The sequence below is a fragment of the Oncorhynchus masou genome, chromosome 12 (genome assembly GCF_036934945.1).
Source record: "Oncorhynchus masou masou isolate Uvic2021 chromosome 12, UVic_Omas_1.1, whole genome shotgun sequence".
In the NCBI taxonomy this organism is placed as follows: Eukaryota; Metazoa; Chordata; class Actinopteri; order Salmoniformes; family Salmonidae; genus Oncorhynchus; species Oncorhynchus masou.
In genome coordinates this window covers 60,448,962-60,462,714 of record NC_088223.1, presented here as the reverse complement: position 1 = coordinate 60,462,714, position 13,753 = coordinate 60,448,962, and the positions used below count along the sequence as shown (strand labels likewise).

Here is a 13,753-nt window from a genome sequence, read left to right as displayed (position 1 = left end):
CACCGGTGGAGCAGTCAGAGCCAGTCCAGCTGGAATCACAGGTACAGCTGCCAGAGTCTGGAAGGTATTTCCCATGGCCTGAACACTGCTCCTGGCATGCTGGCAGGGGGCTCTCGCAGTCTGAGCCTCCCCACCCCGTTGAACACAAGCACTCCCCCTTCACACACACACCATGGCCAGAACACTGAGGGTCCAGGCAGTCCACTGGCCATGCAGAACCAGGGAGGTGAGAAGGGGGGGGGACAGTGAGAAAGAGAGTGTGAGCGAGAAAGTGTCAGAGTAAATACTTCATGCCTCTCCCTGACCATCTGTATATTGTTTGAATCATCTCAGCTTCTGAATTTTCTTTCCTCTATGGGTAGGTACTGACACAAAACACCTCCATCACATCGTTCCTCTATGGGTAGGTACTGACACAAAACACCTCCATCACATCTTTCCTCTATGGGTAGGTACTGACACAAAACACCTCCATCACATCTTTCCTCTATGGGTAGGTACTGACACAAAACACCTCCATCACATCGTTCTTCTATGGGTAGGTACTGACACAAAACACCTCCATCACATCGTTCTTCTATGGGTAGGTACTGACACAAAACACCTCCATCACATCTTTCCTCTATGGGTAGGTACTGACACAAAACACCTCCATCACATCGTTCCTCTATGGGTAGGTACTGACACAAAACACCTCCATCACATCGTTCCTCTATGGGTAGGTACTGACACAAAACACCTCCATCACATCTTTCCTCTATGGGTAGGTACTGACACAAAACACCTCCATCACATCGTTCCTCTATGGGTAGGTACTGACACAAAACACCTCCATCACATCGTTCCTCTATGGGTAGGTACTGACACAAAACACCTCCATCACATTGTTCCTCTATGGGTAGGTACTGACACAAAACACCTCTATCACACCTTGCTGATTCATCACATTGTCTGTGTACTTCAGTGGTGTTCATTCTAACAGTGTCACTGTAACCTTGCGAGAACAGCGTGTCCTAGCAGTGAATGGTTTATTACTGAGAACGCGTCGCACCATGAGGAAAACATGGCCATCTACAACAAGAACATGGAAACGTCTGCAGCTTTTACACAAGATTCTCATAAAGAATTAACAATAAACAGCTTCAATCCATGTCTGGAGCTAATTGATCACATTTAGTCGTGATACACTTCAGAACAACCCCACCCACCCAACTAATGCACACTACAAAAAAGAAAAAAGAAAAATCTATGCAGTGTTAACCACAGTAATTACCACAAGGCTTGCAGGCTGGATCCTAGTCACAGGCTCATTGGCTCAAGGTTATTCTCTAGCACGGATATCTCAGACAAAGCCAATAATTACCCCACTGGATACAACTACCTAAGGACAATCAATTGATTTGGCTGTTTCATCCTAAGCATTCTTCATGACGTGCATGAAAAGCGGGGAGCGGCTGTTTGTGTGTGTGTATGTGTGTGTGTGTGTGTGTTTGTGTGTGTGTATGTGTGTGTAGAGGATAATCTATTGGGTCAATCTGATTTTGCACACAAAAACTCTCTCCATAATTAAAATGATGTGAAAGGAGGATACTGGATTTATTGTTGCTGTGGTTAAATAGTAGGCCTAATCAGACAGTCTATAAAACACTTTGGTGTGTGTCCTTGTGCAAAACCCAATAACAAACAGAACACTGGTTAGGCTAGTGGTTAGAGCCCTGAACTAACAACTAGTGGCTTTTCTGCATGCCTCTGTTATTGCACTTTGTGATAAGGGACGCACCAAACCAAAGCTCTTTGGCTAGGCTAAATGCAACTCCCTATGCCTGTGTCAACAGCGATAATGATTATTATTAGGACAGGATCCTTGCCTTGTTCACAGTTGTTGCCCTTGTAGGCGGGGCTGCACATACAGATGCCGTTGACACAGGTGCCGTGGTTGGAGCAGGTGGGATCGATGCACTGGTCCTCCTGAATGTCACACTCTGGGCCCTTCCAGCCCGGGTGACACTGGCAGTACCCTTTCTCATAATCTCCATTCCCACTGCACAGGACAGGACAGGAGTCTGCAAGGGAAGCACATGAAGACAGTAGCCCTCAAGAAATACCGTGGTGTATAGAAAATACACCTAATACTGTACTGTATGCATTAGTGCATTGACGTGTTCACATTCAAAACCTTCACTCAAAACAGGTTGATGTCTAAGATGTGAATTATAAAGCTTTGTGTCATTCCAGCACAGGCAGGTACTAGTTGCTGCTCACCCTGAGACCCCAGTGGTGATCTCCCCACGAGCCATATACAGGTTTCACCCATCACCAATATCTTACTAATAAGCATGCAGCTGAATTCACCTAATCCTCTCCCCCTGATGATAGTGCTGTAAGTACTCTCCCCTCCGCTGGGCACAGGCCACGCACCCCCACTCAGACCCTCTTCCTGTGAAATCCACCTAATCTCTCAAGCACTTCAATTTTGCTCAAGTGGCACCTGAGTCAAACTCCAGTAGCTGCTGTGTGGCGCTGCAGCGGCGGTGTCTCCCTCCAACACCCCCCTCTATTTCCCAAGGCCCCTCCATCCAGCACTTGGTGCCTTAGCATGAAAATTGATATTTACAAAACGAGGAAGAAGCTTAGAGCTCAGAGGCTGAAGCATGGAGACACATGGTAAACACCAGAGCAGTACATACTGTGCCGTATAAATAGATTCAATAGAGTTCTTTGCTCACATGCCATTAACCCTTTGGCGTGTAGTCTAAACACAACTCATATCACTAACATATTGCATTTGCACATTGTCTTTCAATCCTACATGTACTGTATAGACACTCATAGTGAACCATTTTCCAGTGTCTTTAAAACCTATGTGAGAGAACATGACTCCAGTCTCCTCTCCTCTCCTTTCCTCTCCTCTCCTCTCCTCTCCTCTCCTCTCCTCTCCTCTCCTCTCCTCTCCTCTCCTCTCCTCTCCTCTCCTCTCCTCTCCTCTGATCTCTCATGCCTCCAGTCTGTCTGTCTGTTTATGTAGTGTTGCAGTGTGGAAGTTATGCCTTACAGACCCTGGCCTGTCCATTAGTCTCCATAATATGTCACAGTTCCACACCGGGAACAGTAATAGACACATTATGCTCGCTACAGTGGCTCCCTGACCACAGATTTAGGCAGAGACAGATTAAGGCTTTCGACCAGAGCAGGTCGGCCTGGGCCAAGAGAGACCACTTTGACCACAAAGTGGGTCTGAAATTACCACTTGCTTTCCTCAATTAATGCAAAGATTGTAAATAATCCTTAGAGACAATCAAAATACTCTCATTCAGAATGGCTTTTAGCGTTGATAATATTGGCAGAATGTATTATGAAGCACCAGGCTTAATAAAACAGTACCCACACAGAAAAAAACATGAATTTCAAGTAATCACATGTGATCTTATGTCAAGTTAATGTGATAACAAGTGACAACATGTAAAAGCAACATGTGAAAACATGAAACTGCACATGTGAAAACATGTGAGATACAGATTTTAAGTAGTGTTAATTTGAGGTCGGTTCGGTTTCGGTTAGATTATTAAAAAATTATCAGTTTTCATTTTCGGTTTTGTTCATTTATTTGTGTGCCTGAGTGGCACAGCGGTCTATGGCACTCCATCTAGAGGTGTCACTACAGGCCCTGGTTCGATTCCAGGCTGAATCCCAACCGGCCGTGATTGGTAGTCCCATAGGGCGGTGCACAATTGGCCCAGTGTCGTCCGGGTTTGGCCGGGGTAGCCCGTCATTGTAAGTAAGAATTTGTTCTTAACTGACTTGCTTAGTTGAATAAATACATTAAATGTACTATGTATTATGTGGGTTGAATGCTGTAACAGAGAATAAAACAATGAATAAAAGTCCCATGATGGTAGTGACTGCCCATTGCTGCTTATCACTTATTAACCATCATTTATCCATAAAATATTTCAGTTATTGTGTTATTTAATTCCAAGTCATCATCTTACCTCTATAGAGCTGCTGCCTATGCCGTCTGACAAAATCACTATTTTAGGAGTTCTTCAAAATAAATAAAGCAAACTTTTATGACGGCTAAAAACCAACTATCAATCACTTATTTTCAGGTAGAAATACCTTGCGAAGCAACTGCTCTCTAAGAGACTGGACAAGTAGGTGCACAATGGATTACGGTCATTGTAGTTAATTACCATGTTACCGCCTGCCCTAAACTATGTAGAATATTGGCCTGTTCAAAACTACAACTCCCTACTTACATCCCACAGTTTAGGCTTGACTTGATTTATATCTAGAGAAACTGCAATGTGTGCATTGAGCTCAGAAAAAATAAGAACTAAATGGAATTCAAATAATTGAACAGCCTTTGGTGAATTAGTTGTTTAAAAAACAAAAACTAACCGGCATTTCGGGTAATTGCTCAGCACTTATTTTAACATGTGAACGTTTTTCACTTGAAAATGCAATGACATGGGGTTTTACAGTAAGTGGTACACTGTACAGCTGAAATACAAAAGAAAAATCTGACCTTTCTGCTGCACCACAACGTGTGTAGCATTCCCCCATATAACACATCACTGCCATCTGCACTGCTATTTTAGTTATCAGTTAATATGACTATTGTCTCATCAATGATTTAATTACTTATTTCATCAATTTGAGGGTTTTCTGTAATGTTGGTGTGGCATATTATTCCTTTTATGGGTGATCAGTTGTGTCATCAGGAAACTTGATGATGGTGTTGGAGTCGTGCCTGGCCAGGCAGTCATGAGTGAACAGGTAGTACAGGAGGGGACTGAACACGCACCCCTGAGGGGCCCTCCGTGTTGAGGATCAGCGTGGCAGATGTGTTGTTACCTACCCTTACCACCTTCGGGTGGCCCGTCAGGAAGTCCAGGATCCAGTTGCAGAGGGAGGTGTTTAGTCCCAGGGTCCTTAGCTTAGTGATGAGCTTTGAGGGCACTATGGTGATGACCAGTGAGCTGTAGTCAATGAATAGCATTCTCACAAAGGTGTTCCTTTTGTCCAGATGGGAAAGGGCAGTGTTGAGTGCAATAGAGATTGTATCATCTGTGGATCTGTTAGGGCGGTATGCAAATTGGAATGGGTCTAGGGTTTCTGGGATGATGGTGTTGATGTGAGCCATGACCAGCCTTTCAAAGCACTTCATGGCTACAGATGTGAGTGCTACGGGTCGGTAGTCATTTAGGCAGGTTACCTTAGTGTTCTTGGGCACAGGGACTATGGTGGTCTGCTTGAAACATGTTGGTATTATATACTCAGTCAGAGACAGGTGGAAAACGTCAGTGAAGACACTTGCCAGTTGGTCAGCGCATGCTCAGAGTACACGTCCTGTTAATCCGTCTGGCCTGTGGCCTTGTGTATGTTGACCTGTTTAAAGGTCTTACTCACATCGGCTACAGAGAGCATTTTATATGTTACGAATTTGTAAGTGCTTAAGATCCTGTTCAATTTCTGTAATATACCTTTTGAGCAGTCTGGTCCCAGAAAGCCGGTGAAGCAGTGACAGTGGCCTGCTACACATTCACCGTTCCCCTTGCAGTTGGTGGAGCAGCCGTCCATGGTTTCTACAGACACAGAGAAAGTAGTAAACAACACAACACATGGGCTAGGCAGAAACACAAAGGAGAAAAATGGTCTCAACTCATGGTATAATGAAGACTATTACTTACTTTGTGCATCCGTTGAGACATTTATTAATAAACAAACATCATTTCGATCCCACAAATGATCTGACGAAGATCCTGGTTGGTATCCAAATGTGTGTTTATTAATAAAGGTACGTGGTGGAGAGCTATTTCTTTTATACCAACTTTTTGGGGGCCCTGTTTGACCACACTTGACGGCATAGTATAATCTAACATGCTGAATGATTGACAATAAGGTAACAGATGAAGAGTTTAATTCCAAAACACTATATATCCATTTTCTATATATCCAAAAATGTTTGTAAATGAGCTTTTAATTGTTTAAAGAAATGATTAAAAAGATTGGTGTGTTTTTTCACTATCTAATTATGGCATGGGGTTGCTCAATGACAGAAATGTAATTGTTTAAAATCTATCACTTGATGGTTTCATTTCAGAGAGAAAAATAATCAAGTTTTTTGCCATACAGCGCATTAGGAAATTATTCAGACCCTTTGACTTTTTCCACATTATGTTACATTACAGCCTTATTCTAAAATTATTGAAATCGTTTTTTCCCTCCTCATCAATCTACACACACCCCATAATGACAAAGCAAAAACTTTTTTAGAAATATATGCCAATTTATCACAAATAAAAAACCTGAAATATCACATTTTCTTAAGTATTCTGACCCTTTAATCAGGACTTTGTTGAAGCACCTTTGGCAGCGATTACAGCCTTGAGTCTTCTTGGGTAGGATGCTACAAGCTTGGCATACCTGTAGTTAGGGATTCTCCCATTCTTTTCTGCAGATCCTCTCAAGCTCTGTCAGGTGGGTGGGGAGCGTCGGTGTACAGCTATTTTCAGGTCTCTCCAGAGATGTTCGTTCGGGTTCAAGTCTGGGCTCTGGCTGGGCCACTCAAAGACATTCAGAGACTTGTCCCAAAGACACTCCTGCATTGTCTTGGCTGTGTTCTTAGGGTCCTGGGCACTCTGGAGCAGGTTTTTAATCAAGGATCTCTCTATACTTTGCTCCGTTCATATTTCCCTCGATCCTGACTAGTCTCCCAGTCCCTGCCGCTGAAAAATATCCCCACAGCATGATGCTGCCACCACCATGCTTCACTGTAGGGATGGTGCCAGGTTTCCTCCAGATGTGATACTTGGCATTCAGGCCAAAGAGTTCAATCTTGGTTTCATCAGATCAGAGCATCTTGTTTCTCATGGTCCGAGAGTCCTTTAGGTGCCTTTTGGCAAACTCCAAGCGGGCTGTCATGTGCCTTTTACTGAGAAGTGGAGAAGTTTTCCGTCTGGCCAATGCACCTGAGCTCAATTTCAAGTCTCATAGTAACGGTCTGAATACTTATGTAAATAATGTATTTCTGTTTTTATTTTCAATAAATTAGCAAAAATCTCTAAAAACCTGGTTTCCCTTTGTCATTATGGGGTATCGTGTGTAGATTGATGAGAAAAATACACAATTTTAGAATAAGGCTGTAACGTAACAAAATGTTAAAAAAGTCAAGGGGTCTGAATACTTTCTGAATGCACTATATATCCTATAAATGCTGTATATAAATGCTATATATCCACCTCACTCTCAAAGAAATACAACCCTGTAAGTAGTACTGCTAGGTTTCACACAGTCAAATGTAACAAATAACTATGCTTTTTAGAAAGAAATTTACAAATTATAAATCTGTGACAAAATTAACTCAATAAATAATATGAGATACAGTATGTACTGTACGTAAAGTATTTACATTTTAGTCATTTAACAGATGCTCTTATGCATAGTAACTTACAGTAAGTGCATTCATCTTAAGAAGGCTATGGGGGGATTAACCACATATCACAGTCATATATACAGGATACAAAAACATTCCATTGAAGCTAAACAATAGATATCTTGCATTTTGCAAAATAAAACACAACTTTTCAAAGCCCTCTAAAATTGATGAATGAAACATTTGAGAAGAGAAAAAATGTACACACACATGAAGGTGAGCAATCATTTCTGATGAAAAAACACAAATGTGAAATATTGGTGGATATAGCGTTTGGGAAAAAACTCTTCAGATATTCTACATAATTATGAAGAAAATGGAAACTGACATTACCAGAAATACACTGCAGTACCATTCTTGAACTACCTTTTAAACAATGCGTTTTAAAAGACAGCAAAAGCATTTTCAGGAGAGGCTGGTGAGAGAGAGCATTAGGAGGTATGCATTGTCTCGTCTCTCAGCAGAGGCTTACAGACGCTTGACAAAAGGTCAATCAATTAAGGCTGACAGACTGCAGCTCCTTGCAATGAGCAACATAACTCAACCCTTTTGATGTTGAAATGGCAGCTTGTTTCGCAAACATTTTTCCTGGAAATAATGTCACATTGCTCTGTATTTTTCTGTACATCTGCAGTAATTATAAGACTTCATTACTGCTCCCAAACATGATTGCATGGCGATGCAATTTTCATTAGTGTCTGACAATGTGGAGAACCTATTCTACTTTTTGCATAACGAGAAGCCAATTACCGATGGCAGTGCTCAGAACAAAAACTTGTTCCATTTTCTTTCCGTCGTTGTAGAAAGCCAGGTACCAGGTTCCAGCGTCCATGTACTCTATGAAGCCCGTCTCCTGGAGGGAGGAGAGGATCAGGTTCCTGGGAGACGCGTTGGAATCCTCCGCTACCATCTGAACCTCCTGTTTGATCAGCTGCTTCCCGTCCAGGAGCTTGACAAAGTCAAACTGCAGGAAGAAGAGAAAACATCAGATTAAATATGTAGCCATGGTTTCAGTCAAAAATGGTGACATCACAAGTGCCTGGTTGGGCAAATCAAATCCAATTTTATTTGCCACATACACATGGTTAGCAGATGCTAATGCGAGTGTAGCGAAATGCTTGTGCATAGTTTCCTAGGAATGCGAAGCGAGGCGGCCATCTCTGTCGGTGCCGGCATACTGACGTGCCCTGACTGACAGGGTGTATGAGGGTTCCTCCAACATCACAGCACATATACCTATCTCTGGGAACGGGCCAAAACCAGAAATCATAATGTGCTGTATCGTATCCTGTCATCCATCTTAAAATAACTGGAACTTAACCATATGCAAAAGCTCCCGAGCCACCTTTTGACTTTGCCCTTAATGAGCGTAATAAAGAGACAGGCCCCCATGCTGTTTTACCAGATGAGTAGGATATGACAGTAGCCTGGAGCGGGACACAGTGCCTTAGCTGCGCCAGAGTCACTCATGTTTGTGTGTGCTCTTGGAGATAAGCAGGGGCCAGGGCTGGTATTACACTGCAGTCGGCTGGTGACTGCATGCAGCAAAGCCTTTCCGCCTGCTGGGCTCAGAGGGAGGTCTGTCTTCACTCCTCCACCCTTCCTAAATAATAAACCCAGGGCTTGGTGAGGCCAGGTCCGTAACTCCAATGACATGCCCCTAGGCCTCAGAATCACTCTATGACTCAGGTTCTCTTATGAGAGACAAATGCTCCCCTACGGAACAAAAGGAAAACGATGTTTGTAATTCAGTAGAACCACTGGGGCACCATAGCCATCGGGCCCCTGCATTTCAACTCATCAGTGACGCAAAGCAGCAGAAGAGGAGGTAGAAGAGGCGATCGCAGTCCCTCCATTATTCACTTTCAGCTGGGGATCGGCAAATGATGTCACACTGAAACGGAAATGGCCAATAGTGACAAAATCTCCTTGAAAGAAAAGTCTGAACTGTGCATGCCGCCAAGGGGACTGACTCAGATTAATGACTAAAAACATCCTATTAGGATTCATCATGCGGAAGCCTGCTGGGTTTGCTGAGGCCGCTGAAACAGCCTTGTGACAGATGAGTCGCTTGTGTGGCGGTCTCGCTGTGACCCTGAGTGCTCAGCCCCATGACCTGCTGGGTATTCTATCAGCAGATGTAATGAGGGATGGTCCGAGGCAACATATGTGTGACTGCGTGCAGGGGCAAAAAACTGAACTGGGATCAGCCGAATCAGCCGACCTGGCTGACAGAGACATCTAATGATGGTGTGGGATTAGCCAGCCCCACTGAGACAGGACTTTGTGTTTATTATGGAGCCCCATTTGCTGCTGCCCAGGCAAAGGGCGGCTACTTTGAAGAATCTCAAATATAAAATATATTTTGATTTGTTTAACACTTTTTTGGCTACTACATGATTCCATTTGTTATTTCATAGTTTTGATGTCTTCACTATTGTTCTATAATGTAAAAATAGTCCAAATAAGGAAAAACCCGGGAATGAGTAGGTGTGTCCAAACGTTTGACTGGTACTGTGTGTGTGATTACTATAATGATTGTGAGCATCCTCACAGAACCAAAAGGACATCTGGGTTTGAAAGGAAACTTTCAATTATCATTCATTAATTGTCTGTATCCATGCACCTACATATGCAAATTAGTATACAAATGAGCCCTAAATAAGGAGTATTTAATTGAATTACGACAGATCACAATTTCTTGAATGATTGGAACTGTTAATCTTAGATAATATCTTTGGTAACACGCAGTGATTGGGGAGTTTAGGCATTTTACTGACATCACATTAGTTCCACTAGATATTTCCTTAATTGCATTCATTCCATTACAATAAACTACATACATTGAAGCTCATTATGAATTTGACAAAAGTACTGGTACTGTATGTAGCCAACAGTACTGTAGCTAATTCACTGATTGGTGAAGTATCTGCCTGGTCCAGCTTTTTATCGTGGGTTTCCATGTGGGTGAAGAGTGAGACGGAGGGATGACAGAGGGGTGCAGGAAAGGTAGTTGTGTGTAGGGACTGGGGTACACTCATTAGCATCGAGGTTGGTGTGCATCTGTGCATGTGTGGGTGTGCATCTGTGCATGTGTGGGTGTGTATCTGTGCATGTGTGGGTATGTATCTGTGCATGTGTGGGTGTGTATCTGTGCATGTGTGGGTGTGCATCTGTGCATGTGTGGGTGTGCATCTGTGCATGTGTGGGTGTGTATCTGTGCATGTGTGGGTGTGTATCTGTGCATGTGTGGGTGTGTATCTGTTCATGTGTGGGTGTGTATCTGTGCTTGTGTGTAGATGAACCAGGTGTTTATTTAGTTACTTGAGTGTGTATTGGGGAGTTTCAGTCATTGCAGAAGTGGGAATTACATAAGAGTCTACAGTATGACTGTGTATCATGGGAGTGGGTGTAGTGCTCTTGTGTGTTCGAGGTAGGTAGGGGGTACAGTACCTGTGTGTGTGTAGGCGGGATGTTCCTACGCCCATAGATCCCCAAGAGGGCGTCCCGTGCCAGGGAGACGTTGAACTTGACATACTCTGGGTGGTGGATGGTGATGTGGAAACGCCAGAACAGACCTGGGGGAATGACCTGCATCACCTGGGTACCAATGTCCACCTCCCCTCGGTCTATCGCTTTCCCCCTGTGGAATAGCTCCTTATCTATATGGTGTAAACACACACACACACAAACACACACACACATACGCACACACACACGCACACACACACACACACACACACACAGAATTTGCACCAAATGAAAATAAATGCACAAATGGGTATAAACACAAATGAGAACAACGTTTGTTGCTGCACTGAGATATTGGCTCTCCCTCTGCCTCTATCAGATAATGAGAGAAAATACAGGCAGACTTTAATCCGTTTCATTTCATTGCCTCGACTAATAAATCCTCCTCGGTCCTTTTAGGAAACGTTCTATCCTCATTGTCAGATGAAACCCTGCATCTGTTCAAACTGGTGCTACACAACTGTGAACAGAAAGGAAAAACAACCATATCTAATATGGTGTTATACTATGGTGAGGAAGGAGAAGACCAGCGAGCTACCGGAAGCTTGAGCAAACACCTCCCACATCCAGGCGTGATCTAATTACTCTGTGCTGGTATCCCCTGGTGTCTGCTCTCTGGCAGGTATGCCAACATACCAGGGTGTCACATTATTGATTCTCTCTCTCCTGGCGGGTAACATGAGATCAGTTCAGCTCTACTGTACACATTAAGCTACGCTCTTAGAAAAAAGGTGCTATCTAGAACTTTAAAGAGTTATTCAGCTGTCCTCATAGGAGAACCCTTTGAAGAACCCTTTTGGTTCCAGGTAGAGCTCCATTTTTCTACATGTAACCAAAAAGGGTTCTACCTGGAACCAAAAAGGGTTGTACCTGGAACCAAAAAGGGTTGTACCTGGAACCAAAAAGGGTTCTCCTATGGGGACAGCTGAAGAAGAGTGTAATTTTATCTGTTTGGTGTCTTCTTATCTTCACATAACTCAATGTACAGAGCTCTGGAAACCACATGTTTTTAAATGTGTTTTTACTTCATCTAAATGTGTTTTTAGAAACCATCTAAATACACATACATGTCTAGACATCGATCACATGGATTGGTCACACATTAGTCTTGACAACCTTCTGAAAAAGATTGGTTTGGTTATCATAGAAACAGAGGCCATTTTTTGTCAAGAAAACACCACCAGACTGGAGCAGGTGGACAAGGTAATGGCAGAGTTACTTTGTGCTACCAGAATGCATTTACTAACTCAATCACTGTGTATAGCTGTGTTACGCGGTTTAGGAGAGGTGGTGTTTGGTCTGTGCCACTGCCACCACAGAACTCATTACAGGGTAATGAAGGTATATCTAGCTGGTGCCTCTCCTGCAGGCCATCTCACCTGTCACTTAAACTGGGTTCAGAGGGTGGGGGGTGGGGTTGGGAGGTAAATTAGAAAAGCGTTTCAAAATAGTCTGGCATACAAGCAAATTAATTCTCATAGCCTAAGGGTTACCCTGATAAAACAATTATTCCAGTAATCTATTTACAATGAAATGAAACCGTCTTTTCAATTAGTTATAATTTTCCCTCACAATTGGACAGCTGAATAGAACAACGTTTTACTTGGGTCTGTCTGTTGATTGAGACTATTTTATTCCCTTTCATCCATCAGATCTATGCTGATAATAATATATATATATATTTTTTAACCTTTATTTAACTAGGCAAGCCAGTTAAGAACAAATTCTTATTTACAATGACAGCCTACCTAAAAGCAAAAAGCCTCGAGGGGACAGGGGCTGGGATAAAAAAATAAAAAAAGTTACATAAAAATACAAATCTGATTGCTATTCTAAAGAAAATGTACATACTTAGACCAAATACAGAGGCTCAATTATAGGGACTGGTCCAACACATCATCCTATGGGAAGATCCAATAAAAAAAGTCTGAAGCTCTAAGAAAATTCCCAGAACTACAAGTGAGAAATGCCAATGAAAGATAAGTACGACAAAAAATAGACATAATAATTCTGTAATTCTGCATACTAAGGTAAAGGTCTAAAGTGAATCAAATGCCACGTCATTCTAAGTTGTTTCGTAGAACAGGGAGGTTCAGAAGTGGAGCTTGCTGGAGGACCTCTGGTCTGAAAGAGTTAAGGATGACGCTGTGGGCTGTAGCCTGCTAGGGGATTAATCCACACTCTCTTACTTTAATTAACTGCACATGAAGCTCCTCATGATTACTTCATAGTCAATGCATGCTAATGTAACCCAGCACAGCTGTGCTACATTGTACTAGCCACAGAGTGTACACAGCCTTATATACTGTCTCAATCTAGCAGTACTACCTGTAGTTTCCTATTCCTCCCCTTTGAGGAGAAAGGATGGATGTGTCAGAGGCCTATGATATGGGAATATTGAAACTCAGACACCAAGCTTTTACTGAGATCCATTATGTGCTTATGCAGGGGCAATCCAATATTTTCATAACTGATTTGATTTTAATCTACTCTTCAACATTGCCCTAGTTGCAGAGAACATTTTCTGGTTCACGCGCTTATAGAAATGAGATTGAATTATGTGGAATGGAACTGAATTATTTCACTCATTGCCGCAATGGAATTGTACGTCTGCGGTATTTGGGACCCCAGGGTTGGTCTGGTGTTATTAGAATAATGCTATATCTCTATCTCGCTGATTCTATGAGTTTATTTTTTATTTTTTCCGGAAGTGGGAAATGTATATAATCGGATCTTTATCGTGCTAATGGAGGCAATGCCCTGTGAACACATAAGGCATTTTAACTC

The 13,753-nt window shown here is 42.6% G+C and overlaps 1 protein-coding gene across 1 annotated transcript in view; it reads right to left on the bottom strand.

The window, feature by feature from the left end:
- LOC135550534 (teneurin-1-like) overlaps positions 1–13,753 on the bottom strand; it is a 187,786-nt gene that overhangs the window by 49,377 nt on the left and 124,656 nt on the right. Inside the window, exons 7-11 of the mRNA XM_064981453.1 lie at positions 10,889–11,097; positions 8,186–8,399; positions 5,484–5,585; positions 1,869–2,063; positions 4–204 (exon numbers count right to left, since the gene is read on the bottom strand). Of these exons, the coding sequence (XP_064837525.1) occupies positions 4–204; positions 1,869–2,063; positions 5,484–5,585; positions 8,186–8,399; positions 10,889–11,097 (921 nt within the window). The remainder of the gene's footprint in view (positions 1–3; positions 205–1,868; positions 2,064–5,483; positions 5,586–8,185; positions 8,400–10,888; positions 11,098–13,753) is intronic.